This window comes from Notechis scutatus, chromosome 3, assembly GCF_049901735.1.
Source record: "Notechis scutatus isolate UNSWTSFEM ecotype Mainland chromosome 3, rNotScu1.2, whole genome shotgun sequence".
Taxonomy (NCBI): domain Eukaryota; kingdom Metazoa; phylum Chordata; class Lepidosauria; order Squamata; family Elapidae; genus Notechis; species Notechis scutatus.
In genome coordinates, this window is record NC_142011.1 from 299,283 (window position 1) to 324,848 (window position 25,566).

The 25,566-nt window shown below is 61.9% G+C and overlaps 1 protein-coding gene across 1 annotated transcript in view; it reads left to right on the forward strand.

Moving 5' to 3' along the window:
* Window positions 1-22,496, forward strand: part of CDH22 (cadherin 22) — a 41,191-nt gene extending 18,695 nt beyond the window's left edge. The window contains 7 exon segments of the mRNA XM_087959018.1: window positions 192-445; window positions 4,120-4,241; window positions 16,694-16,815; window positions 17,111-17,228; window positions 20,956-21,207; window positions 21,759-22,208; window positions 22,211-22,496. Coding sequence (XP_087815144.1) covers window positions 192-445; window positions 4,120-4,241; window positions 16,694-16,815; window positions 17,111-17,228; window positions 20,956-21,207; window positions 21,759-22,208; window positions 22,211-22,440 — 1,548 coding nt within the window. The 3' untranslated portion in view covers window positions 22,441-22,496.
* The last annotated feature ends 3,070 nt before the right edge of the window (window positions 22,497-25,566 follow it).

The following is a 25,566-nucleotide window of genomic DNA, read 5'->3' on the forward strand; positions in this document are numbered from 1 at the left end:
CCGGAAGCCTCACCCCCCAGGGAGGTAGGAGCACCTGCCCCCAGCCATGGTGCGGGGAGGGGCCTATGGGAGAGACAGACCCCCCTTGCCCTGCGTGGGGCCCCTTCCCAATGCCAGGGGTCAGTCACGGGGGTGGGGGGTTGAGGCGATAGGAGGGCAGAGTGACCCCCTCCCCTCCCTCCTCCTTTCAGCCTCTGGACTTCGAGGCCCAGGCTGTGCACACCGTGGTCCTGGAGGCCCTGAATAAGTTTGCGGAGCCCCGCTTTATGGGCCTGGACACCTTCCGGGACCAGACCCTCGTGCTGGTCTCTGTGCTTGACGCGGACGAGCCCCCTGAGTTCCGGCCTCCCGGCGGCCCCCTGGAAGTGCAGGAGGATGCGCTGGTGGGCTCCCTGGTGGGGGTGGTCTCCGCGGTGGACCCCGATGCGGCCAGCAGACCCGTCCGGTAAGTCCCGTCATTTCCTGCCCCCAGGGGGAGGGCTGGGGGAGTGGAGAGGGCCGGCCCCTGTGCCGGACACGGGTCTGGTGAAGGGCTTGGACAGCGGGAGCAGAGCTGCCCCCCCGACTTCCATTGGTGGCCTTTCGTTTAGGATTGTTTATGTATTTAGAAGAAAGCATATACGCCGCCCCTGCCCCCGGTCACATGGGGCGACTCACAAGGACCTCAAAGCCCAATGCAAAAGAAAGAACAACAACCATCATCAAAAGGGAAGATCATAAAATAATAAGCCCCCAACACCCATTCAGCCGTTTAATGGGCTCTGGGTTCCCCAGGCCAGCCGGCAGAAGCACCGGGGCCTCCCGGAAGAGAGAGCGCGTGGGGGGGGCTGGCCTGGCTCCTCCGCTTGGTCCAGTCCCCCAAAGGGCCATAGAGGGAAATGGGCCACTCGGCCACAGTCCAGGGTGGATGGGGAGGGGTCCAGGCTCCCTACAAAGGGTGTGGCCTTGTGCGTCAAGGCCAAAGTGAGGTCAAACAAAAGGGGAGGCTGTGTGGAGGTTTCCGATGGGTTCAGCCAGCAGCCCCCCCTGGACACTCAGAGACCCCAACCCCGGAAGCCCCACGTCAGAGAAGCCCCGGAGGGTGGTCTTGAGAGGGGACAGCAGACGCCAGGAAGCCCCCTCCCGTTGACAGGAGGGGGATCCTCTCCACGGTGTGTGCAGCGGCCGCAAGGGACCATGCCCGGTGTGGGGTGGCGTCCGTGGCCATCCAGACCCTCAGGACGGGGGCTCCTGAAGGGGCGGGCTGGCGGGGGGGACACACAATTGTGTGATTAGGCTGAAAAGAGGCACCCCTGGCACCCGCCTTGCGAGGCAGGCCAGCCAGAGAAGCCAGGTCTCCTGTCGCCTGGAAGGTCTCCTGTGTTATCTGAATCTTGCCCCTCTTCCCAGGTCAGGGGGCCTCCGACTCCCACGGTCAGTCTTAGCCCAGAGTAGGGAGGGTGTGCTGGGTGTGTGTGTGTGTGTGTGTTTCTAAGCTCAGTAAAATCAAGGAGCCCAGCCCCACCTCCCACAAAGATTGGCCAAGGGTTGTCACATTTTATTTATTTATTTAGTCGTTCGTTCATTCGATGTTTGTGCCACCTCAGGTTGGCTCACAAACCTTTCCCTCCCTGTCTGGAGATAAGGCGGGGGGGGGGGCCCTCTTGGCACTTATTCAGGCTCCGAATGACAAAAGGGCGGCTGAAATATTTAGGGCAGGTCGGGAAGGGTCTGGCGGAGTGGAAAGTCAACAGGCTGGTTAAAAAGCCATTTCAGGAAGCAATTAGGAAAAGAAGAGGCCTGTGCCTTCGCATTTGCTGGGGGAGGGGGCACAGGAGGGCAGAATGCCAGTCAAGGGCAGAGCAGGGATGTGCTCAGCATTGGCTCCTGGGAAGCCCAGCGGGGATTGTCCAGAGTGGTGACATTCGGTATTTATATAGTCATTTATCTGTTGTGGCTCTGGGCAGCTCATGTAATTAAGCAGCCAAGCAAGCAACGAGGCCAAGAAACCTGCACAAATATCAATCAAAAACAACACCCCCTTTAAAACCAGATTAAAACCGAATGGAAAGCATAATGCAGGGGTGTCAACCTCAAGGGCCTACTGCGGGGTGCTTAGATCCGGCCTGCAGGGCTGGTCTGGAAGTAGCAAAGGATCCGCCCTGGAGCCTCTGCTAGCCAAAAGGGGGAGGGCAGGGGGAGGGCAAACCCCTCCCCCTTTTGGCCTCCGAAGTTATAAAAGGGAGGAAAAATAAAATATTTTGCCTTTCAGGCTCGCAGGATTCTGCTCCTGCAGCCTGTGAAGACCATGTTGTAGCTCTCTGGTCTTCCTCTGGAGTCAGTTTCTAGATCGGGCCTCTCTCTCCCATAAGGGGATCAAGTAAGTATTTTAAAAAAAACCACGAAATCACAGAAATGTAGCCTCCCTGTTTTTATAGGTTTATAAAACCATGCCACGCCCACCCTGGCCACGCCCCCACCGGCCCTCCAAGGCCAAACCCAAAACTGATGGGGCCCTCAGTGGAATTGAGTTTGGCCCCCCCCCGGCATCAGTGGGCGCAGCAGGCCAACCTTGCGTCCATCCGCCCAGCCCTCCAGCGCGCTCCAAATGCTGACCGGAGCCCCAGGCAGAGCCCTTCGGAGGCAGACCGGCCCGACTGAGCCTCCGGGGCCAGGAGGTTCCCAAGGGTGGGCAGGAAAGGCCCCTCCTATCCACCCCCGGGGCTGGCCGAGGAGCTCCGTAAGAGGCAGGACCTGCCTCTTCTTCTGCCGGACCTGACGGCCTGGATGGGGAGAGTGGGTGGGGCTTCTGCAGGGAGGGGGAGGCAGCAGGCCTGGGTGATATGGTGGCCCTTTGGCCAGACCCCCGCAGGCAGGCCAGCAGCCCTGGGCCCATGGCTCTCAGGAGCCCTCTGCCCCGGCCCTCCCCGGCAGCCCCCTCGCCCGCCCACCTGCCCTGCACCTCTCCACGCGCAGTCCCAGGAGGCTGGGGCTTAGGCCCCTCCGGGGTGGGTGGGGGTTCGGGAAGGCCTTTGCTGCCTCCTTCAGAAAGGCGGTGGGGGGGGCAGTGGGTTTCTGCCTGAGGGATTCATGATCTCCGTCCGTCCGTCGGTCACAGGAGCCCTCGTGCTATGGACACGGAGAGGCTGGGCTTCCCAGGTGGTTGCTGCCCTCAGCGTGAGCTGGACTGGCGCCCCATCGCCAGGGCTGTGGGCAGAGCAAGCCTTGCGCTCTGGCCCTCCTGCTGGCTGCCCCCCCCCCATGCCCCCTGCCTCCTTTCCTCTGGCATTTCTCCTGCTTTCAAGGTGTCCTGGAGGAGCCCTCCACCCCCGGTGCCCCCTCCAGGTTGCCAGGTCTGCAGATCTGACGAGTGCCCTGCCACTCCTTCCTCCGGGCCATTAACTTTATAGCAGTGGCACTTTGGCAAAGAGCCTGACAGGCGCAGCCTCCCTGCCCGCCGGGGGCTACCAGGCTGGGGCGGGCATCGAAAGAGCCGGCAGTGCCAGCTGGAGCTCTGTCGTGGGGGGGGGGGAATGCAGCTCATCCCACCGTGCTGACCTTCATCTGATGAAGTCTTGGCAGCCCAGCCATTATTGGCTCTTGCTCAGCGGAAGCAATGAAGCCAAGGAGAGACCCCAGCCCCAAATTGCAGCCTGCCTGTCTGTCGTGCTCTCCTGCTACCGCCTGTCTCCGGGAGGGCAGCACTTGCTGCCCTTTTGGGTTGAACTCCTTCTGTGCACGTGGGTTGGGGGTCGAGAGAGGAGACCTGTGGCGGGGGGTCAGGGGGTGACAGAAACGGCCTCTCTCTCTTCCCTGGCTTCGGCCTGGCCTGGCCGGGCTGCGTGCCACCTGGAAGGGAGAGCTTTCTGGGCATGGCCTGGCAGCCCCACTTGCGCCTTCCCGAGGGGAGGAAGGGCATGGCACAGCGGGGGAGGGGAGGAGGGCTGATGAGCTGGGCTCATGGAAGGACCCGGGCACACCCTGTGCCAGACTGCTGCTGGGTGTGTGCCCATGCCAGGCCGCTCAAGCGGAGCCCAGCCTCCCTCCCTCCCTCCCTGCCTGCCTGGCTCCTTCTGCCCAGCCCGGCCAGCTGCAGTTCACGGCTGCTCTGTCTTCTGGGCTCCAGGTACGCCCTTGAACCCCCGAAGGCACGGAGCAGATTTTTGGTATCGACCCCCAGACTGGAGCCATCCTGACCAGGCAGGGCTTGGATCGAGAGACGGCTGGCTGGTACAACATCACCGTCTTGGCCATGGAGGCTGGTGAGCTGGCTGGGGGGAGCTGGTTGGGGGCTCTGGGGGGTCGCACGGGAGGCCTTTGTGAGGGGAGAGCTGAGCCGGGGGGGGGGCAGAGGGGCTTTATCAGCCCAGGAACAAAAAGGGGCCTGAGAGCCCGCCTTGATTTGGGGCAGGGGGCAAGAAGCCTCCCCGGAAGGACTGGCCCTGGGGGTGCCAGTGGTGTCCAGCTGGCCTCGCTTGCCTAATCGTGCCCCTCCAACACAGCTCTACGTGGGAGGATGTGTCTGCTCTGCCCCGACCCCCCCCCCCCGATTCCCCACCCCTCTCCATTCCTGCTTGGTTTCCCTTCTGCCTCCTTGAAAGGGGCCCCCAAAGGCTGTGGGGAAAAGGAGTGGGGGAAGGGCCCGTTCCTGTCTCTGGGGTGGGTGCAAATTGCCTTGTGGAGGCCCAGGGACTGCCCAGAGGGGCTTGGGGGGGCAGGGGGGGCAAGGCTGCACAGGTGACACCAGGGGCTTCTCCAGTCACCTATTTTGGGGGCTTCCAGGAAGATTGGACTGCCATTTGTCAGAAATGGTGTAGGGTCTCCTGCTTGGGTGGGGGATTGGACTAGATGACCTACAAGGTCCCTTCCAACTCTGGTTATCTGTTGTCTGTTAAGGGCTCCGTTCCCACGGCAGGTTTAAGTGGCTTCTGAGGTGCAGTTGGGTCAGCGGGCTGCTAGGCCGCCTGTTGTGCAAGGCCGTTGCGGTCCAGTGTGTGGAGAGCCTGTTCTGTGAATGCAGTTGTCATGGTTGACTCCAGTTCCTGTGCATCCCCGGAGGGCAGAGACCTTGAGGCCCCCTCCTCACTCTCTGGCCAGCCTTTGCGTGAAGACCCCACCCCCGTTCAACCGTCCTTGCTGTGCTTGATACGCTGGAATGGACAGCTGCCACTCAAGGGCTTCTTGCCCTGCTTTGACCGATGGGGCTGGTTGACTGGGGCTTTTGAGCCGGCTATGCATCCCCTCAACCACCACCAGGCCATCCAGCTGGCACTTAACTGGGTTTAGTGTAATCATGGGCTATTCCGTCGGACGGCTGCGGTTGAAAGAGATGTATATGAGGCCTGCAGCCTCGACCCAGAGGGGACACAGGGGAGAACCGGGGTAGTGGGGCTGGTGTGTTGTGGTCTGTGGCATCGCAGAGAGCCAGGCACAATTGAGCAACTGAGCCCTTGCTTATCAATGGAGACCGAGTGGAGCAAGTGGCCAGTTTTAAGTTTCTGGGTGTTACCCTAAAAGAGGACCTGAGCTGGGGGTGCTCACGTTGCATCCCTGGTCAAAAGGGAATTCCCACCTGCAGGAAACAACTGAATGGAAAACTGCTGGTGACCTTCTACCGCTGCACCAGAGAGAGTATCTTAACTCCTGCACCTCTGTATGGTTTGCCAATTGCACAGGGGCAGATAGGACAGCGCTCCAGAGGGTCAACGTCATTGCCCAGAGGATCCTGGGTTGCCCTCTCCCCTCTTTGGAAGAGCTTCATAGCTCCCGCTGCCTCAAGAAAGTTCAAAACATCCTCAAAGATCCATCTCATCCTGGGCACCCCCTTTTTTAACTACTACCATCTGGCAGATGGTACAGGATAATAAAAACAAGAACAAATAGGCTGAAAAACAGCTTCTATCCCAGGGCAGGAGCTCTGTTGAATTCTACCGTATAGTGCAGTGTTGGTGCGGTGTCGGGAGGTTTCAGTTCAATGTGTGGAGTGTTTATTTTCATGGTCATGGTCATGATGTGCACTGAAGGTGGTGTTTGATTGATTTCGTTGTTGTACGAGGTGCAATGACAATAAACTAAATTAAACTAACTAAACAAAATCCTCCAGTGGCATTCCAGCTATCTGGTGCGGGCAGCTCCCGGCTAAAGGGATCAGGGCAGGCTCCCTTGGGGCACGGGGGGGGGGTTTCTGGCAAAGCCACGCTAGCTTTGGTGAGGCTCGCATTGTTAACGCTGATTCATGGTCTTTAAGGTAATTCCATGGGTGGCCTCCTGGGCCTCCTCCACTTTTCTACCACTGGGTGGGTTTCCCCACCCCCCAGCTGCTTCTTCCTTCAGCCTGATTGGCGGCTGCTTATCCGGTCCAGGAGATCTGGTCTCCTTCCCCGTCAGAGGCAGGAGAGAAGCGGAGCCGGAGCAGGTCAGCATTTCCTCCATTACCTGCTGGCCACCTTTGCAAAGCAGCTGCTGATACACAGACTTTCCTTTGTTCCTCTGACTTGCCTTTCGAGAAGCCCTTTTCTGTCATTCTCAGCATCCTTTGGTCACTCATTACGAGCCTTCCTTGCCCCGCCCACACTTTGCCCTCCGGCCGGCTCTCCATCGCCTGCCTACATCCTTTTCGGCCGGCAGATCCTCTCTGAGCTTTTTGTGCAGACACAATGCCTTTTTGTACTCCATTTTTAAATTTCTCGTTGCAATTATTTGCGATTGTCCTTTTAGTATCTCCTTATTTAAGGAACCCCACACCAATCGGTGAGCTCTTTTCCCTTCAGTTCTCCTGCCATAGAGCTCCATGTATTTAAAAAAATGGTATTCTGAAATCCGAGGCACATATTAAAATCCCCTTAAAATTAAGGACTCTGGTATTGCGCCATCCGTTTCCCTCAGGGCTCCTTCCCCTTCCTAAATGGAGGCTTCCTGTTGGAGGCTTGTTGGCCTTCCGGGGGCTTCTTCCCCCCTCCCAAAGAGAAAGGGGTCGGCCAGGCCTCAGGCGTTTCCTGGAGGGGCTGTTGGAAGCTTTAGTCGCAAAATGAACTCATTCAAATCAACCACGTTTCTTTGAGAGCATCATCCGCATTTTCTCTTCGGTCGGACAGTAGCAGATTCTAAGGATGACGCTGTTTGTTGCTCCTCATTGACTCGATGACAAGGCTACAAACCTCCCTCTTGCTCCAGGTGTCCTTGCCTCTTAAAGTGGCCTAGAGGGTTTCCTGCCCAGGCAGGGGGTTGGACTAGAAGAGCTCTAGGGTTCCTTCTGTTCTGTTCTGCAGGGTTTGCATCTCAAAGCTTCAGAGAATCCCGTTTCAGGTTCCCCCGATCTGGTTTACCTCACTTGGGTCAAACAGAGATCTTGTCCGCCATCCAAGTAACCCAGCCCTTGGTCCCTGGGACCCCATTTGCTCAGTGGGCCAGATCTACGGAGGTTTTCCGTCGTCCAGGTCATGGTTGCCCCAGAGGTGCCTTTCCAGAGGCAACTGGGCGCTTCCCCCCCTTAGCAGCGTCTCCTCCAAGGATCGTCTTCAGGACCTTCCCCACCATTCAGTCAGGAGCGAACAAGGTTTTCAAGGAAAAAAAGAAACAGAAACCACGAAAGTCCAGCTGCCTTTTGGGAAGCCCCTTCAGGTTGCCCAGGGGTCTCTCTCTGGTGGAAGGCCTCCTCTTCCAGGGATTGGGGGTGGGTGGGAATCCCCAGGGGCTTCACTCCCCGGTGGTAGCTCTTCTGTGGGACCCTCGGGGCTGGTTTGCAGAGGTGTCTGTAGCTGCCCTGGCATGGCTGCCCTGGCGTGGCAGTGAACCCTCTGCAAGGGAGCCGGCTCTTAACCCCGCGTGGCAGAGACCCTCCCCCTGATGGCTGCTTTGTCAGCAGGAACTCCTCCTCCCAGGCAGCAATCGCTCCGCCCCCCTGAGCCTGCACCGTCAGCCGCTTCTCCCCTTCTTGACGCTGGAGGGGCTCCTGCTGGGCGCCCTGATCTGTTCCGGGTGCAAGGCTGAGAGCAAAGGCTTTTCTGCCAAGCCCCCCACGGGACCTCCGAAGGGGCTGCTCTCAGACAGGGGGGCCAGTCAGGAGTCGGCAGCACCTGGTCTGACCCTCACAAGCCAAACCAGGTTTCACCAGGCCTCAGGGTCAGGGTGCAGGAGGGGAGGCTCCTCCAGGTGCGGCTTCAGGGGCGCTGGTGTCCTTCTGGCACCCTGCGCTGCTTCAGCCGGAGCCCACGGCCTCCCCTTTGCCCCCAGCCAGCCTCCTGCCAAGTCCCCTCCCCCGTGTCATTTCCAGAGCTGGCCAGGGGGAGATGGCGCCAGGACAGGACTGGCAGCAGAGACAAGCCCCTCGGCTTCTCCGGCCGCGGGGGAGCCGCCCTTGGCCAACTGGAGACTTCTGCACAGCCAGAGACCCTCCTCACAGCCCAGGCCAGGCTCCCTCGCCTCACCTCTGTGCCCCACGGAAGAGTTTGCCTGCACACACACAACGCGTCCCGTGCTTCTGAGCTGCACATGGAGGCAAGGGACCCAGCCAGGCTTCCTGGTTGCTTCTGGGGCAGCAGGGACTTCCCTCTCCTCCCTCCCCTTCCCCACCTGCCTCCCCAAAGAGGAAGCCCCTCCCCCCACGTGATAGCTGCTCTCCCCACTTCAAACAAAGGCAGAGGAAGCCACCGGTGGGGGCTCCCCCACCTTCCTTTGAAGCTGCCACCGCTGCTGCTGCTGCTGCGGCTGCTGCTGCCTCTCCCTCCGCTGGCTGGCAGGCACTTCCTCTCCTCTGGGGCTCAGCTGGGCCGGGAAGCCGCGCTCAATCGCTCCTCGCTTCGGAAGGAAGGAAGGGGCAGGTGTGGCTGCTGGATTTCGCTCATCATCCGAGCAGCCAAAGCAAGTGGGGGAGGGGGCTTGTCTGGATGGGAGGTGGGAAAAGGGGGAGGGAGGAGCCCCACTGACAGGAGGGCAGGGGATCTGCCCCACCAGGCCCTCATCCAGGGCCCTCGGTCCGGCTCCTGGTCTGGGCCACCAGGGGTGAAGTGCCCAGATTCCCAGGCAGAGCCTGCCCACACAGGACACCTCGCGGGTGGGGGGCACCGTCCCGTGTTGTGGAGCAATCAGCCTTGCCCCCTCCACACACATACCGGGGCTGTGCCCCCAAACAGTGGTGGGGAACCTGGAGTCCCTCCGGAGACGCCCGGGGACTCCGTGGCTGCTGCTCCTGCTGCTGGTGAGGGTGGAGCTGCCCCGCCCTGAGGATGCGAACTCTTTGCAGGCTACACAGCCTCCCTCCTTGGGCCCTTCTCTGCCCCAGCCCCCGGAGACCTCTGGGTGGCCACCCCCTCCCTGGCCTGCCTGCCTGCCTGCCATGGGTTCCCCTGGCCAGGTCGCCCTCCAGCCAAAGGGGTGTCTGGCCCAGAGGCTGCCCACATCCCTGCTGGTTGGGACCCTTCAGGATAGTAGCCTCAGCAGGCCTCCTGAAGGCCACTCGGTCCACCCCCGCCCCAAAGCAGCAATGGTTGGTTGTGGCTTCTCTCGAACTGCTTCCCTTGCGCTCCAGCTGTGCTCAGGAGCCCCTCTTGGGCTGCTCCTGGCCAGCCCCACCCTCTGTTTTGGGGGACCCCCGTTCCCCCAGGAGGGCCCCACTTTTTCTGTCTCTGCCTTTCTCTGCCCCACTTCCTCCTCCGCCCACTCCGGGGTCTGGCTGGTGCAGAACCGAGTCAGGAGGAGGCCGGTCACCTGAGACGAGGCGCCAGCAGGAATCGTGTTGGCCTTTTGTGGAGAAGCATGGCGGGCCTGCATGGCCTGCGTTGGCTTGGATCCCAGCGGCTTTTCCTTTGCATCCCAAGCAGCGAACGCCTCCTGCTCTCTCTCTCTCTCTCTCTCTCAGGCTCCCCAGGAACAGTTTCCGCCCCTTTCGGGGGCTTGGGGGCTCTTGCCCCTGGCTGCTCTGTTGAAGGCCCAGCGGGAGGGGCCTCAGATTCTGCTGGCTGCTCAGAAAGAAGCCTCCTCCCTCCCCTCCTCCCTCGTGAAGGAGGACAAGGGAATGGGGTCGTTTGGGTCGGGGGGGGGGCGCGAGAGGCTCTGGTCCACTTTGCAGAGGCAGAAAAGGTGCCCCCTGCCCCCTCCGAGACCTTCGGGGTCTTGCCCTGCTCTGAAGGCAGAACTCAGGCGGGACCGAGGGCGGCAGCGGGGGTCACTCGGAGGAGCAGGCCCAGCCCCCCAGCCCCTCCACCATCCAGCCGGTCCGAAATGCAGGCAGGTGAGTCGGGGGCGGGGGGAAGGCCCTGCGTGGCACAGGCCGTCTGGTTCCCAGGCAAGGTCCTTTGCTGGGAGGGTGGGGGGCCAGTGGGTTGGGCAGCCGCCGAGCAGCCTGTCAAGCGGCATTAGTGCCCGGGCAGCGGCTGGCGGCTCTCCTGTCAGGAAGATCTGACTCATCCATTTTAGTTGTCCAGGCACTCCTGACATTCTCCTTCTCGTTTTGTAATCATGAAATATTAATGGCGGATATTGGATTTAAAGTGCAATTTATGTCTGAGTCCCTGGCTGGGAAGGGCAGCCGCAAAGGTGAGCCTGCCGAGAGGGAGGGGAGGGGTTGGCAGGGGAGAGGAGCCCCCCGTCCAGGCCCTGCCTCGGCTCCTTTGAGGCGGGAGCAGCAGGGCTCCCCAGCACGGAAGGAACCAGGAGCCCCACCACTGGCGGCCTTGGCCGTAGGGAGCCCCCACCCTCCCCATTCTGATGCCGCAAGTGCCGTGGCTTAACTTTGGGTGGGGCTATGCCCAGCCCCTTCCTTTTCCTCCTGCCCACTTTTGGAGGGGGGCTGAGCTTGTCCAGGGATGAGGGGGTCTCTGGCAGGGGGAGCTTTACCCAGAGCTGCAGTTTGGGCCGCTGTCTCATTGCCCTCTGCCCCGCCTGCCCGAAAGGGCCGAGAGGGAAGAGGGGAGGAGAAACGCCCAGGGGTCCCACACCCCTGAGAAGAGAAGGGCCAGGAAAGTCAGGGGGCACCTGGCCAGGGCCTCAGCCTCCCTCAGCCTCCCCAGGCCCCATCCAGCTGGAAGAGCCTCTGGGTGTGGGTGGGTGGGTGGGTGGGTGGGTGGGTGTCTCCTCCTCCTCGCCAGCTTCCTTTGGCTCTTGCCCCCTGGGGCAGAGGTTTTCCTGCATTGGGGGCTTGGCACTGGACGGGCCATTCTCCCCCCTTCCGCCTTACCTGGTTGGGCTGGCTATAGTCCTCCTCCCCCCCACCCCCGCTGCCCCTTGGTGGGACCTCCCCCAGTTCAGGTGTGCCTCCCATCTTCCAATATGTTCCCCCTCCCCCATTTGCAGGAGCAGCTCAGTTGGTGGGGAGCCTGGGCCCCAGGCCGAAGCCCTTCTCCCCTGCTGCCCTGGGGCCCTGCCCAAGCGGGGAGCCCTCCAGCCTCTCCTGGCCCCACATCCCCCTCCCGCTTGCTCACACATGCACACCCAGCACCAGTCCGGGCCTCACCCACACACCGCCTGCCACTCTGGCTGCTAAGGAGCAACGCCCCAGATTTCCGTGGGTGGCTGCTCAGGGCCAGGGCCCCTGCAGGGGCCCCGGGTGAAACGGAACCCTCATCCCCTGCCCCCCAGGTGGATCTTCCCCCACCCCCAACTCTGCAAAGGGGCCCCCATCCCTCCCCCTGCTCCTGTGTGGGGTAGCTTCCTGCCTCCACCTGCAGCGCCTCCTGCGGAGGAGGACCCCCTCTCCCGGGGCCCTTCTGGTGGGACCAGCAGGTGGCAAGACCCCCTCCCGAATGGCGTCCTCAGATTAATGGATTCCAACTCCAGGAGGAAATGCAGAAAAACGGCGTGTTTAATTTTAATTTAGAAAACTATTTAGGTAGCAGCCTTGTTTCCTTGCTACTGTCAATCACATTTTCTCAAGGCTGACATCAATTAGTTTAAAAATATTGAATGTAATTTTGCCTGACACAACATATTGCAGCCTCTGCAAAATATAATTTATTTTAGAAGAAGAAATAATTAAACTAATTTGCATGTCAGTCAGCCAAGCTGGGACGCTGGAGAGGGAACTACTGTTGGAGGCAATGGATCCCCCCCCCCCCGGTGCCACTCTGGGGCACACGCCCCATGCCCCCCCCACCCAGAAGCTTTTCCAGGATCGAGAGGCCCGCGGGACTTCGGGCATCTCCGTGGAAGCGGAAGCTGAGAAGGGGGGGGGGGCAGAGGGGGCTGAAAACGGAGGTGCAAATCTCCACGCACTGTATACAGCACAGCATCCAAGCATCTTAAAGCTATTTTATATCTATCATCTCTATTGATCTACCTATCAAATTCATACGGCTGCCTATTTCACACAAGGTGACTCTACAGTAAAGCCACTTACCTGGTGCCAAGGTAAATTCTACTCCCCCCCACTAAGACAGTTTAAAATCAAAAAGTGCTTAAAGCCCCCCCATCGAAGGAAGTGGTGGGTGGGGGGTTGTCCTGGGCAAAGAACAGGCTTTGCGGCTCTTCTAAACCACAGCTGAGGGGGGCTGTCTGCATGTGGCGGGGGGGCCTCCGGAGGACCAGCCCCACTTCTGGGGTCTCAGTAGAGGGCATTGTTTAGTTAAAGGAGTCCTGAGTGTGCCCACCCTGCAAGATTGAGCCAGCTGGGCGCTGCCTCGGGCACCCAGGCCCTGTGCCAGGCAGCGCTTGGTGGGTGGGGATCGCCCCCTCCGAGGCAAACCGCCCGCCAGTGCAGCTCGGGTGGCAGAGCTCCTCCATGGGCCTTCCAGACGGGCTGAAGCTTGCAGGGCAGCTGCCAAGGTGGAACCGCAGTGAGCTCCCGAGCAGCCTCAGGTAGACGCCCCACAAGAGAGGAGAAAGTACCGAGCCCTGCAGCGCCCCACCCAGTGGACCTCTCCCCTCCCCCTCAACACCAGCTGACCCCTGAGAGGAGGGGAGGAGAGCCTGCGCCACGCCACCCTCCCCAACTCCCAGGCGTGAAGTGGGGGCTCCCGGTGCCCTCTGAGCTCGGCCATTTTCTTGCAGGCGTTTCAGGACCCAACTAGGGAACATCATCAGTGCTAGGAAGGAGCGGGTTGTGCTCTGCACTCTACTAGCACTGATGATGCTACCTACTTGGGTCATGAAGCGCCTGCAGGAAACCGCCAGGCTCCCTGGCACCAAAAGCCTCTGGGAGGCCCCACCGCTGTTCTGGCTCTGCCACGCTCCCCTCCAAGGAACTAAATCCTGGCCTGACAGCCGACCCTCAGGGCTCCCGGTCCCTCCCGAGGTCTCCCCAGAGGCAGGCCAACCTCCCCCCCATCTCCTCCTGAAAAGGAAGGTCCGAGGCTGACCAGCTGGAAGCCGTTGGGGTGCAGCACCTCCTCTTTCTCCCCACCCCCTCCTCCAGAAAGACCCACCACCTGGCCTGCACACAACTGCGGGAACAGTCGCCTCCGCCCGGCCGCTTCAGTGCTTGGCGGTTTTCTTGGGCTTCCGAGTTCAACTTTGCTCTACAGTTGCTTTTGCTTGTGGTTTCCTTCCGGAAGCCCCCAGGAGGTTTCTTCCTTTGTGCAGCGGCTTCTCTGCAGGCCCAGCTCAACCCCATCATCCGCTCGGGTCTGGCTGGGCTCCTCTGCGGAGCACGGCTGCCTCAATCGCACTGGGACAATGGTGGCTTGAAGCCAGCCCCCCGCTGTTGGGGAAGGCAGCAAAATACCCCCGCATGCCCCCCAGCGCCTGGTGGTGCCCCAGCCCTCCCGAGCCCCACTTGCCTTCGGGAGAAGCGCCCAGGGATGGGCCTGCGCTGGTCCTCCTCCGCCCCGCTGGCCCAGATGAAGCGGCAGGTGGGAGGCCAAAGCCCCTGCTGGGAGAGGTTGCTTAGCTAAGCCTCTCCATGTTGGGGAGGGGAGGGGGTTTTCAAGGGGGGCTGCAGCCAGTCATGGGGGCTGGTCTCGTGAAAAGGCCGTTGGGGTGGAGGAGGGCAGGTGGACCCTTCCAGCTCCCATTATTTCTGTCCTTAAAAAGCCTCCAGGTCAGGCCGGGATCCAGCACTACGGAAGTCTGATTTTGGCAGCATCGTTTTGGTCTATTCTCGGGAGAATTTTTGGGGCTGGGGAAGAAGCAGCTTCCCACAGCCTCCCTCCCTCTCTTCCTTCCAAAACCCCAAGCATTTTGCCTGCAAGACTGGCCCTTCCCAGTGCATTCGGGGGGGCAGGGGGGAGGGAAGGGGGGGGGGCTGAGCCTCCTTCCCCAGGGAAGCTCACTGACCGGGGCAGAGACACAGGCCTGCAGGATGGTTGGGGGGGGGGGTCCTGTTAGAGGCCACCTTTTGCTCATTAGCTCCCGAGTTGGATGACCCAGATATGAAGCCAATTAAGGGAACATCAGCCGAAAACAGGAGGAGAAGTTAACTCTGGAGGCACCCCTGGAAAGTCGACCCCTTCCCCGCTTGGGGAGTTTGTGAAATCTCAGCCATCGGCAAAAAAACACAATAATTGGAGGCAAAGGAGAGATTTTCCTGGGGGGTGCTGATGGCAAAACTGGGGAGGCCGGGCGGGGGGGAGGAAGAGCGAGCAGGGATGCCCCGGCTGACATTCCTGGATCCAGGGCCGGAGGGACGAGGGACAGTCAGGAGGTTTGGAGTCACTTTCTCCAGCCGGGCTCCTTCCATCCTTGAGGGAGCCGTTCTTTTAAAAAGGGGCACCAGGGACGGGTTCCGTGCAGGGAGGGGTTTCCATGGACCCGTCTGGTGTGCTGCTGGCATCCTGTGGATGGGGCTCCGCTTGCTTATGTGGGCCAGTCCATGGATTGAAAGGCCCCAGAACCTTCTGGATGGCCCTTAGAGGCCTCCTTGGGGGGCAGTTGGGACCTCCCCCCTCCTGGCACAGGGTCTTGGCATTGGGCCAGGCCCTGCTCTCTCTCTCTCTCTCTCTCTCTCTCTCTCTCTCTCTCTCTCTCTCTCTCTCTCTCTCTCTCTCTCTCTCCTCTCGGCCTCTAGCAGGTTGACTGGCAGCCTGATGGATGGAGGAGTTTCCTCCTGCTGCAGGTGGGTGGGTGGGGCAAACCGTGCCTTCTCTTATCCGGGGAGGTGGATTCCGTGGATCGTGGACCTCTTAAAGGCAGGTTATGGATCACCAAAGGAAACCCATCGTTGTCCGTTTTGCTCTCTCTTCTGTCTTTATGGGACTTTAATATCCTTAGTGATTCAGCCGGGGCAGGTAAGGGTCCTGTGATCTGAAAAGCTGGAAATCCGACTGAGTGGGAATAACTGTAGCCAGGCAGCAGATGAGAGCCCACCAGGGGGAGGAGCCCGCAGGTACCAGCCCCGGGGAAGCCCGGCCGGTGGGCGAGCCCAGGTGCCCCCCCAGGCCAATAGGGCACATGGCCACATGTGCAGGGATTGGCAGGAGGAGGAGGGGGCTCTGGAGGGCTCAGCCCCAGGGGCAACCATGGCCAGGTGCAGGAGGAATGCCTCCCCCCACCCTGTGCAAAAGTGGGGTGGGGGACTTTTCCCCAGGGACCCCTAAGAAGGGAGTTGCCCCACCCCCGAGGAACATGGGAATCTGCTGAGTGTTTGAACCCGGTTGGTGCGTCGGCTGCCTCCCAGGGTCGGTGGGCAGCCGAGATCTCTCTTCACCTGCTCCTCATGTTGGAACGGGGCCTGCCAGAAGACAAGGACAGCATACACACACACACAGACACACCCCTCCTGTGACTCACAACCACAGGCCCAAAGGCCAGTAAGGCCTCTGTTGTACTGGAGGGGGGGAGGGGGGCTCCTGCACACCTGCTGGCTGGGACTCCTTCCCTCATGCTTGGGGGGGGCTCCTTTGTTGGGGGGGTGCAATCCCCAACTCACTTGGGGCCCAGCAGGGGGGCCACGTGGGATGAGGCGTACATGAAATCCTGGGGTGGCAAAGCCAGGTGCATAGTGGGGGGCATCATTCAGAGGCAGCCGCTGATGGACGGGGGGGTGGGGGGGGCACCCAGCTAGGGGGCTAAGGGTGGGGTGGGGGGAGCAGCTATTCCTTTATTCAATGTGTTACCCCCTTTCACTGACAAGGTAACTCTGGGTGGGCTACAAATGGGACACGTAGGTATGTATGTATAAAATTAGGAAGACTTGAACTTCTTTAAGTTAAACGAGAAGTAGAATCCAGTATTGATTGCTAAACTTGGCACTTTGTTTTTTGAACATTGTTGAAAGGTAACAATCTTCCCTGTTTGTTGGCAATGCTTAAAACTCAACCATTTGGGAAACAATGGATCCCAGAATAGGATGTTGATCCCCAGGGATCTGCTCAATGTGGATCGGTCTCTGCCTGCCTCTGTGGGGGAATTGGTGCACTCGCTGAGTGGCTGATCTTGCCCTTCCTGTGGCCAGATCCCAACGTGGCCCTGCTGGAAACCCCCCCGGTGGGGGCTCAAACGTCTTTGGCTTGGGGCTAATCGAGCAGGGCCCCAGGCCGGCTAGGCTGGGCGCAGGCAGGAAGGTCTGGTGGAAGATGCAAAATGCCAGCCGGTCCAAGAAAAGAACACAGAATAACAGGCTCGGAAGGAACCTTGGAGGTCTTCTAGTCCAACCCCCTGCTTGAGCAGGACAGCCAGGGATCCAGATGGGACCGTGATGATGGTGGCCGAGGGTCAGCCCTCCTTATTTAGAACTGGGTAGCTTCTCCGGTGGTTGGGGTGCCAGCCTGGCATCTGGGGCTCCTGCTACTCATCCACCACCTCGTGTGTGTGTGTGTGTGTGTGTGTGTGTGTGTGTGTATTCCAGACAATCCTACCCAAGTGTCCAGGACGGTGCTCAGAATTCGCATCCTGGACGTCAACGACAATCCGCCCGAACTGGCCATGCCCTACGAAGCCGCCGTCTGTGAGGATGCCAAGCCAGGCGAGGTGCGGAGGGTCGGCCCCGCCTAGCGTGTGGTGTTCGGGTAGGGGGCAGAGGGGGGCTCTTTTCTCCCGGTCATTCCCTGGCACAGCTGCAGGCTTCTGGCCCTGGGTTTCCCCGTGCCTCTGCCACCTGCGGAGCCCCCCCAAGCCAGCCAAGGGCCCAGAGCCCACACCTGGGGGGCTACACCTGCGGGGGGCTGGCCTGGCCCTGCTTGCCCTCTTCGTGCAGGCAGAGGGGCTGGGCCGGCCAAGCACCCTGTGCTGCCTCCCCCAACGGCCATCCCGGCCTCTTCCGCAGCTCATCCAGACCATCAGTGTCGTGGACAGGGACGATCCGCCAAGCGGCCATCGCTTCTACTTCACGCTGGGCCCCGAGGCCACCGGCAGCCACCACTTCTCCTTGCTGGGCATCACAGGTGAGCCTCCCCTGGGGAACCTCTGGGGTCAGGCATAGGGAGCTGCCCCGCCTGCTGCCCCAGAGGGCTCTGTCCCCGTCCCCCGCGCACCTTCGGCCCTCCCTCCCTCCCCTCCCTCCCTCCCTCCCTCCCTCGCAGTCACAGGCCCTTCATAAATACCCCCAGTGAGAAACGGCCGCCAACGGCCCATCTGTTTCTTTGTACAAATTTGTAGCTGGCTTTGAGATGTGATTTATAAATATTGCTGTAGCAGCCAAGATGAGACAGTGATGGATGCCAGCCCAGATGGAGGCTCTTCCTTAAACCTTGTCCTGTCCAGCGGCTGAAAGGGGCCAGCGGGAGGCCTCCCCCTGCCTAGCACAGCCCTGGCGCACGAGGGCCAACGTGGCCGTGCCCGGCTTCCCTCCCGGGGCCTGGGCAGGCAGGCAGGCAGGCAGGGCCAGTGGCGTGGGCTGGTCTGGGACCCACGGGAGAGATTCCGAGGTGGGAGATTCATTTCAATCGTCCCTGCTTTACCGCTCAGGGGTCCTTCCCTGACCTGAGCCCGAGGGGCAGGCAGGGTCTCCCAAAGGGGAGGGGCAACTCTGACTGCCCCCCACCTGCCCCGTTTCCCCTCCCCCTCAAGAGTTGCTCAGGTCAGGGAGGGTTCCGTTTCTGGGCCCACAAAAGAGGGGCCCAAGGGAGCCAAATGCTCTCTATGCCCCCCCGCTTGAAAGAGCCAATGGGGAGACCTGGCAGCCTGACGTCCAGGAGTTAACTGAGACACGGGGGTCCGTGACAGGCGCTGCGACCGACGGGCAGGGGCCTCTGTCCCGCAAGGTGTCTGGGCCGGCCCTGGCCGGGCAAAAGTCCCCGAGGCAAATAGGTCAGGGCCATCCACAGACAAAGCCCACGGAGTGACCAGGCGCCATCCGATTTGTGTCCCCTGCCTAGATGGACGTTCCCTGGGAGGGTCTGGCCCCTGCCCAGCCCCTCCGCCTTCCCAAAGTGCCCCCCTCCCGCTGCTGCAGCCGCCTCCACCTCCCCGGCAGGGGAGCCTCTCCGGAGAGCTGGGGGCCTGGCCGGCTTGAGTGGGGAGGCTGGGCCGGCGTTGCTTCCTTGGTGCAGATCTCCAGGGCCTCCTTTCTCACCCTTCCACAGGGGCTTCCACGGAGCGTTCCTGGCATCCCGGGGAGGCTTTCCCGTGGCCTCCGCGCAGGGGGCCTAGGGTGTCTCTCGCTGCCAGGTCCTTTTCTGCCCAAGGGCCCCTCTGAAGATCAGAGGCCCTGCGCCACTCCTTCCTTACCTTCACCACCCATTCGGAGGCCAGAGGGGGCCCCTCCCCCGTTTTGCCCCCCCCCCCCCGCTCACTCCTCCTGGCCTCCAGGCACTCGGCTCCGTGGGCAGAAGGGGGTCTCCAGCCCAGTGCAGGGCATGGACGTTTCTTCCTCCATATAGATGAAAGCCTCGTGGTGGGCTAAGTAAGGGGGTGGGGGGCACGCAGCCTGGAGCCGCCATCTTCTGCCATCCTTCCTCTGGGCTGGGGGCCTCCGTCTACATGAGGACGGGCGGGGGGGGGAATCCCACATTTGCTGAGGACGTTCCACAGTTGGACCCGATGGACACAACCCAGCCCAGCCTTTCCATAATGGACAAAGCGGCCCCTCCCCCCCCCCCCCCGGCTTCTTCCAGCTGTTCTTCTCCGGCGGGGCTCAGCTGCGCTGCCTCCGGTTCCTTGGCGTTTTCTGAAACCGCCTTCCACACCTGGCATATCCTGCTCCATGCAGGGCGCTAATTGGGGTAGAATGATTCCAAGCGTTGTTTTTACTAGCGTGAGAAATTGAGGATAATGTGGAATAGATTGCGTCCTCTGCAGAGTCTCCTTTGGGGTCCTGGGGGGCTCTCTGAGCTGGCTTTCTTGCAGACATTTCATTACCCAACTAGGGAACATCGTCTGTGCATGTGTGCATGTGTGTGTGTGTGTCTATAGCAGCTCTGCCGGCTGCTTTGGGTGGGGCCTCTGGCGCTGCCCTTCTTGGCTAGGCTCCTCCGTGAGCTCTTTGTGTCAGGCTTCTCTTCTCAGCCCAAACCGCCGTCTCCTCTGACCTCGCTTGCCTTCTCCTGGCGCTGGGACTTTGGCCCTCTCTCCGCACCGGCGTCCTTTACGCCCACCATCCCTCTGGCTCCCTCCAGCGAGGTTTAGAGCAGCCCCTGAGTGACGGTGGGTGAGAAACGGAAACCGTTTGCGGATTCTTCTGCTCTCGCCCGACTCGGAGCAGCTTGGCATCGCCCCCCCGCCAGGTCTTTGCCATTGGAAGGGAGCGCCATCTCTTTGCTCGCTCCGTCTGGAGGCGTCCATGTGCAGGGAGACCGTCCTGGTGGCTGGGAGGCTGCATCAGCAACGAAGAAATAATGAGATTGGCAGGAGCCGAGAACTCGTCCTCCGGCTTCATGGAAGGTTCCTACTTCGGGCTCCAACTGCAGTTCCCTCCCAAACACATTTCCAGCCTTGGCATTTTGTTCCCAGCCAGAGCGGCCCCTCCCCCCTTGCGCAGCCTGTCACTTTCAGAGGCAGCTGGACCATAAAGCCCACCAGCCCCCTCCCCTCCCCTTCTTGAATGAGTGTCAAACGGAAGGGTTGCCCACCGTCTGGTTGGCGTGACTGGCTGCCCGGCTGCACTGTGGCCCAGATCGTGTCTCGCTGCACCCTTCCCAGGGACAAGGGCGTGGTTCTGCGTGGTCCTCTCAGCCGCCAAGGCTGCCGTCCTCTGAGCCAAAGCGCTGGGGGCAAGTCCCTCTCCCGCTGCTGATGCCCGAGGTGTCCCTTGCAGCCCCTTCCCTTCCGCTCGCCTTCCCTTTGCCCTGTGATCCTGCCTGGGGACCGGCTGCTGCTCTCCAGCAATGGCCGGAAGGTTTGGAGGAGGCGGCAGCCCCAGGCGGAGGGGCTCTGTCCCCGGCCACGCCCTGCTTCCCACCCGCCTCTGAAGTCCAGGGGCTGCTTCGCCAGGCAGGACCAGCTGAGCCTCCCACGGAAGCCACGCCCTCCTCCGGCATCTCCCTGCTGCATGGCTGCTGCCACTGGAGTGACCGTCGTCCCTTGGCTGACCCTGCGGGGAATAATATCTCCTCGTGGCCTCCTCTCCGAACAGTCTTCGCTCAGCCTTCCCAGGGCTCGAGGGGGAGCTGTACAAAAGGCAACCAGAAAAAGATGAAAGAAAGAAGCCTCGGGGGAGCTCCTGAGGCCATGTAGTCTAACCCTCTCAGAGCAGGAAGCCAAATGAAAGCATCCCTTGCCAAATGGCTGTGCAGCCTCCCCTTCAACCCAAGCGGCGGAGAGGACCCCTCCCCCACCTCTTTGGGCCCGTGATTCCCCTGTCCAACTCTCTTTGGCCATCAGCCTCCGTCTCAGGCTCTCCTCGGGCCGAGGTTCCCAGCCCAAGGGGGCACCCCTCCTCCCCCCCCCCACACAGCCTGGTGCAGCATGGGCACGGTGCCCCCAAGGGCCTCTGGCCCTCCTTCCAGCACCTCTGCTCCAGCCGGCTTTCTCCTGCAGAGGATTTCGGGGAGGGGGGATGCTGTGGGGGCTCCCTAATGGATCGTCTCACCTGTTGCCAGCCAGCCAGCTCCAGCCACTCCGCAGAGGGACCGACGGGGTGAGGCATGTGGGTGCCGTCTCCCTTCTGGGGGGCTGCAGGGGGCGCCCCTCGCTGGCCTCCTCCCACGTCTCCTGGTCTCGCTCCCTCCCCAGATGACACGGCTGGGCTGCACACTCAGCACCTGGGCTTCAACCGGCAGGAGCAGGACCTGTTCCTGCTTCCCATCCTGGTGGTGGACAGCGGCCCCCCCACCCTCAGCAGCACCGGCACCCTCACCGTCCGCATCTGCGGCTGCGACAACACCGGCACCATCCAGTCGTGCAACACCACGGCCTTCGCGGTGTCCCCTTCGCTCAGCCCCGGGGCCCTCATCGCCCTGCTGGTCTGCCTCCTCATCCTCGTAGGTGAGTGTCATCTCCCCCCGGGCACCCTCGATCCCCTGATGCTCCGCCCCCTGCACCGTGCTGCCCCAGGAGGCTGCCTGGCTGCCAGAAGGTGAGGTCCTGCCCGCAGCCCTTGGCACACCGGTGGGAATTTGGGGGGCGGGGAGAGAGTTGTGTGGATCAGAGCCAGAAGCCCAGCTGTCCAGGCCCAGGCAAGGCAGCCTCTTCCGGGGGCTGCTCAGGTCCTTTTGCTGTGCCTGGAGCGGCCCCTCCCAGTTCAATGCAGGGGGCTTCTGCAGGGGCCCCTCCCCTGAGCTGCTTCCTCTGAGACTTCAGGGCCTGCTCCGTGGGGGTCAGCGGGGGGGCTGGGCCCTTCAAGGGACTCAGCTGCAGCTCCTCGGAAAGGCCCCCAGCTGTCTCTGGGTCCTGGTGGGCTGGGCCTCCTCCCGATGGCTGCGGGCCCCTCCAGAGCCCCTTGGCCGGTGGGGGGTGGGAGTGAGGGCGTCAGCCCTGTCCGGGGGCTGCTCCATGGCCTGCCTCCCCCCCCACATGCCTCCTGTCCCCGGCTGCAGTGCTGGTGCTGCTCATCCTGGCCCTGAAGCGCCACCAGAAGGGGCACCTGCCCTCCGAGGAGGACGAGGACATGCGCGACAACGTCATCAAGTACAATGACGAAGGGGGCGGCGAGCAGGACACCCAGGCCTACGACATGTCAGCGCTGCGCAGCCTCTATGAGTTTGGCGAGACCAAGGAGGGGGAGGAGAAGGGGGCGCCCCCGCCGCCCTCGGAACTGCACTCCCTGCCCCAGTGGCGCCAGGCGCCGGACCTCGACTTCTCCCTCTTCAGAGACTACATCCGCCGTAAAGTGGGGCAGGCGGACGGCGACCCTTCCGTGCCCCCCTACGACTCCTTCCAGACCTACGCCTTCGAGGGGGCCGACTCCCCGCTGGCCTCCCTCAGCTCCATCGCTTCCCGCTCGACCGGCTCTGAGCAGGACTTCTCCTATCTCGGCGCCTGGGGCCCCGTTTCCGGCAGCTGGCCGCGCTCTACGCCGGGCCCGGGCCGAGGAGGGCAGCCGGGAGACCTAGGCCCGGCTGGAGCAGGGCTCCTGGGGCCCAGGGCCACCCAGAGACCTTGGGGGCTTGGGGTGAGGAGGGAGGAGGGCCTGAGCAGCAGCCCAACCCCTTGGAGCCCCCTCCCCTCCCTGGAGGAAGGACGGGTGCCAGGCATCTCCTCTGGCAAATTGTCATTTAAATCGATCTGTGTCAGAAGAGAGCTGCCCTGGGGGGAGCCTTTTGTTGCCAAAATGGTTTTGTCCCTTGATTTTCAGCCTCTGACAAGCTTTGATCTGCTAAGCAGCGCCTCTGCCAAGAGCCCAGTGCTCCTCTCGTTGGGGTCTCCCAGTCCCCCTCTTCTTGCGGGGGGCACCCAGCCTGGACCCCTGGCCAAATGCTCAGGCCAGTCGAGATCCGGCCACCGATGCTCTCCCTGCCCCCTTCCCTATCCAGAGGCCCCGAGACCCCCCACCCCCTTCTTCTGCACGCTGCGGTGTGGCCGGCCGGAGCCCAGCAAGCAGCCCCCTTTGGGCCCGCCGCCTGCCTGGGAGTCCCTCGGCCCCGGCTCCACTTGGAAGAGGCCCCGGGGGAGCCGGGCCAGGTTCTGGTACCAGATGCAGCCCCCTCAGCCCTGCTGCCCTCAGGGCATGTTCTAGGCTGCTGGCCCCCAAGGCTGGCAGCCCCTCCCCCGACTGAGAGGCCTCGTCTCAGGATATCTGCCCCTCCCCCATCCCCTCTGACCACTGTGACTCCCTCTGGCCCGTCTGCCAGGGGTGGAGTGGAGGCTGTTGGCCCTCCAGCTCAGGAACTTCCATGGTTCTTTTCTGGCCCCGGGTGGGAGCCAGCCCCCCCCCCCGTGGAAGTGGGCAGCCAGGCCGGGGGCGCAAGGGGCCAAACAGGGTATCTGACATTTTTCATCCGGCTTCCTTCCACCACTGCTGCACACAGAACAGCTGTTGGGGGAGGGGGGTCACACGGACACCCCCCCCAACACTGAAGGCACTGAGCCCTCCCCTCTCCCCTGCCCCAAGTGGGGAGGAGGGAGCTGGGGGCTCCCCTGGAAGGTCCAAGCTGTGGGAGCCCCGAAGGTCCTTCTGGGACGTGAAATAAACCATTTCCTTCTCACCCCCGAGGCCTCCATCGTCCTCCTGATTCTTCGGGTGTGTGTGTGTGTGTGTGTCAGGGGTCAGGTGGGCACCTGCACAATCGCAGGGTCTGGGAGGGAAGGGGGGAGGGAGGAGGGAAAGGCTGGGGGGGGCTCTGTCTGCAGCTGGACCCTTCTTGCTCTCTGCCACAGAACTGAGCCCTGCTAGAGCCCCCCTCGCCCCAGACTGGGGCCCTTTGAATATGCTCAGAGGCCCCCCTCTCCCCGCCTTAGTTACATCCCCAAAGAGAGGGACCCCTGCCCAAAGTGAAGCCAGCAGGGCCTCCAAGGGCTTCCTCACTGGGGTGTGGAATCCCCGCCCCCAACCAAGCAGGGTCAAGGCTTTGGGCAGGAGGGACCCGTCCCCTGGCGCCCCAGCCGCACTTCAGCCCTTGCTTTGCCCGCTTTGATTTGGGCTGCCTGCCTGTGTGTGTGCGTGTTGTGTCTTCTGGGCCAGAAGCCACGGGGGCTCTTCAGTTGCGGAAGAGGGGCCAATGTGGGGTCCTGCCAAGGTCGGAGGGTCCCAGCAACCTTCGCCAGCTGTCTGTCCGGCATTTCTTCCTCTGACCAGCCTGTCTTCTGGGGGAGGGCGGTCCGAAAGCAAGGGAAGAAAAAAACCTCCTTCCGTCCACTTTATTTATTTCCTGCTGGCCAGGAACGGGGTTGGCCCTGGCAGAACTTGGCTCCTGGCCAAGAGAAGCCGGGTGGGCATGAGGCAGCCTCCTCCAGGGCCTGTTGGGGGGGGGGGCAGCAGGGAGGGGGATGGAGGAGGGGAGGGGCTTCTCTGGCGCAATGCATGGGGCATGGGTGAGGGGGGGGGGTGGGGGGAGACCCTCCCAGCCCCCGGGAGTCTATAACCAGAATGAGGAAAGTCACTTGCAGGATCTATTTATTTATGACTTCAATTTATGGGGCCACCCAATTCACGGTGACATGGGCAGCTGATGGATTGACGAGAGGCCCTCCATACCTCCAGCCAGAATAAATAAATATCCTATAAGGAGAGGAAACAGGCGGGGGGGCGCTGGGTGCTCTCTGAGCTGGGCGGTTGCCCTGCAGACCCTTCATTCCGATGTGGTGCGGGAGTCACAGAGCAAACTTGGTCCTGTCCAAACAGCCCCTCCCAGACCCCACCGATAGCCTCCCGGAAAAGCCAGGTGTGTGTGTGTGTGGGGGGGAGCCCCCTGGTCTCAGAGGGCAAGTGCTGTGATTGGGAAGGAGGGGGGGGGGATGAGCAATGGGAGGGGCCTCGTCTGCAGGCGGGGTAGGAGCAGGAGCCAGCCGGGGGATGAGTCTGCCAAGGAGGCCCAGACGGTTGCAGCACAAATGGCTGCAGCCTCCAACGCGCCCCACTCCATTTCCTGATCAGGGAATATTCAACCCACTCTCGGCTGCACTGGCCAGATCACAGGACGCCCCACTTTCAGGGGGTCCAGAGCAATTGCAAGGGGTCCAGAGGGGGAGGGGGCTTACAAATCCGCCCTCCAGGAAGGAATGCTGCCCATTTCATCTGGAGCAGAGTCCCAGTTCAAACCCTGGGAAAGTCGGGACTGGGGGCTCTTGTTCCAGAGGGAAAGAATGACAGGGGGAGACGCAGAAAGTCCCCTCCCCCTCTTGGTGAGGGTCTCGGGGTGCTCAGTGCCATCACCCACAATTGGGCTGTGTGTTGGAGGGCCCATTGACGGCTGACCCCCTTCTCTCCAAGTGGGGCGCTAGCTACGCAGGCAGAAGGGCGGAGCTCAGAGCTGGTCCTTCCAGGGGCCACGCAGGGCTCAGTCCTTTGCCCCAGTCCGTAGCAGATGGCTGGGAGAGGTCACCCCCCCCCCCGCCCCGATTGGGTGGGGCTCACCGGTAAACTGACCGCCTCCCAGCAGGCGCCTTCATCCTGATCGGAGACTCTGTGGACCGCGCTGGGCGGAAGAGCAGCCTTGGAGGCGGCCTGGGGACCAGAGCCGGCACTGAGCGCAGGGCACGGGGGGTGAAAGTCCCTGCAGCCGCCTGGTGCCAGCTTGGCAGCCCTGGTGGCCAGCAGGATCCCAGGGCCGACTCAAGTGCTTTCCATCCGATCCAGACGGATTCTGCCCGGCAGTCTTCTGGAGAGCCCCATCTCTAGAGGGGTCGGGGGTGGGGGGTGTGTCTGGAGCTGGCAGGTCCTCCAGCCATCGGAGCTTGACCCAGAGC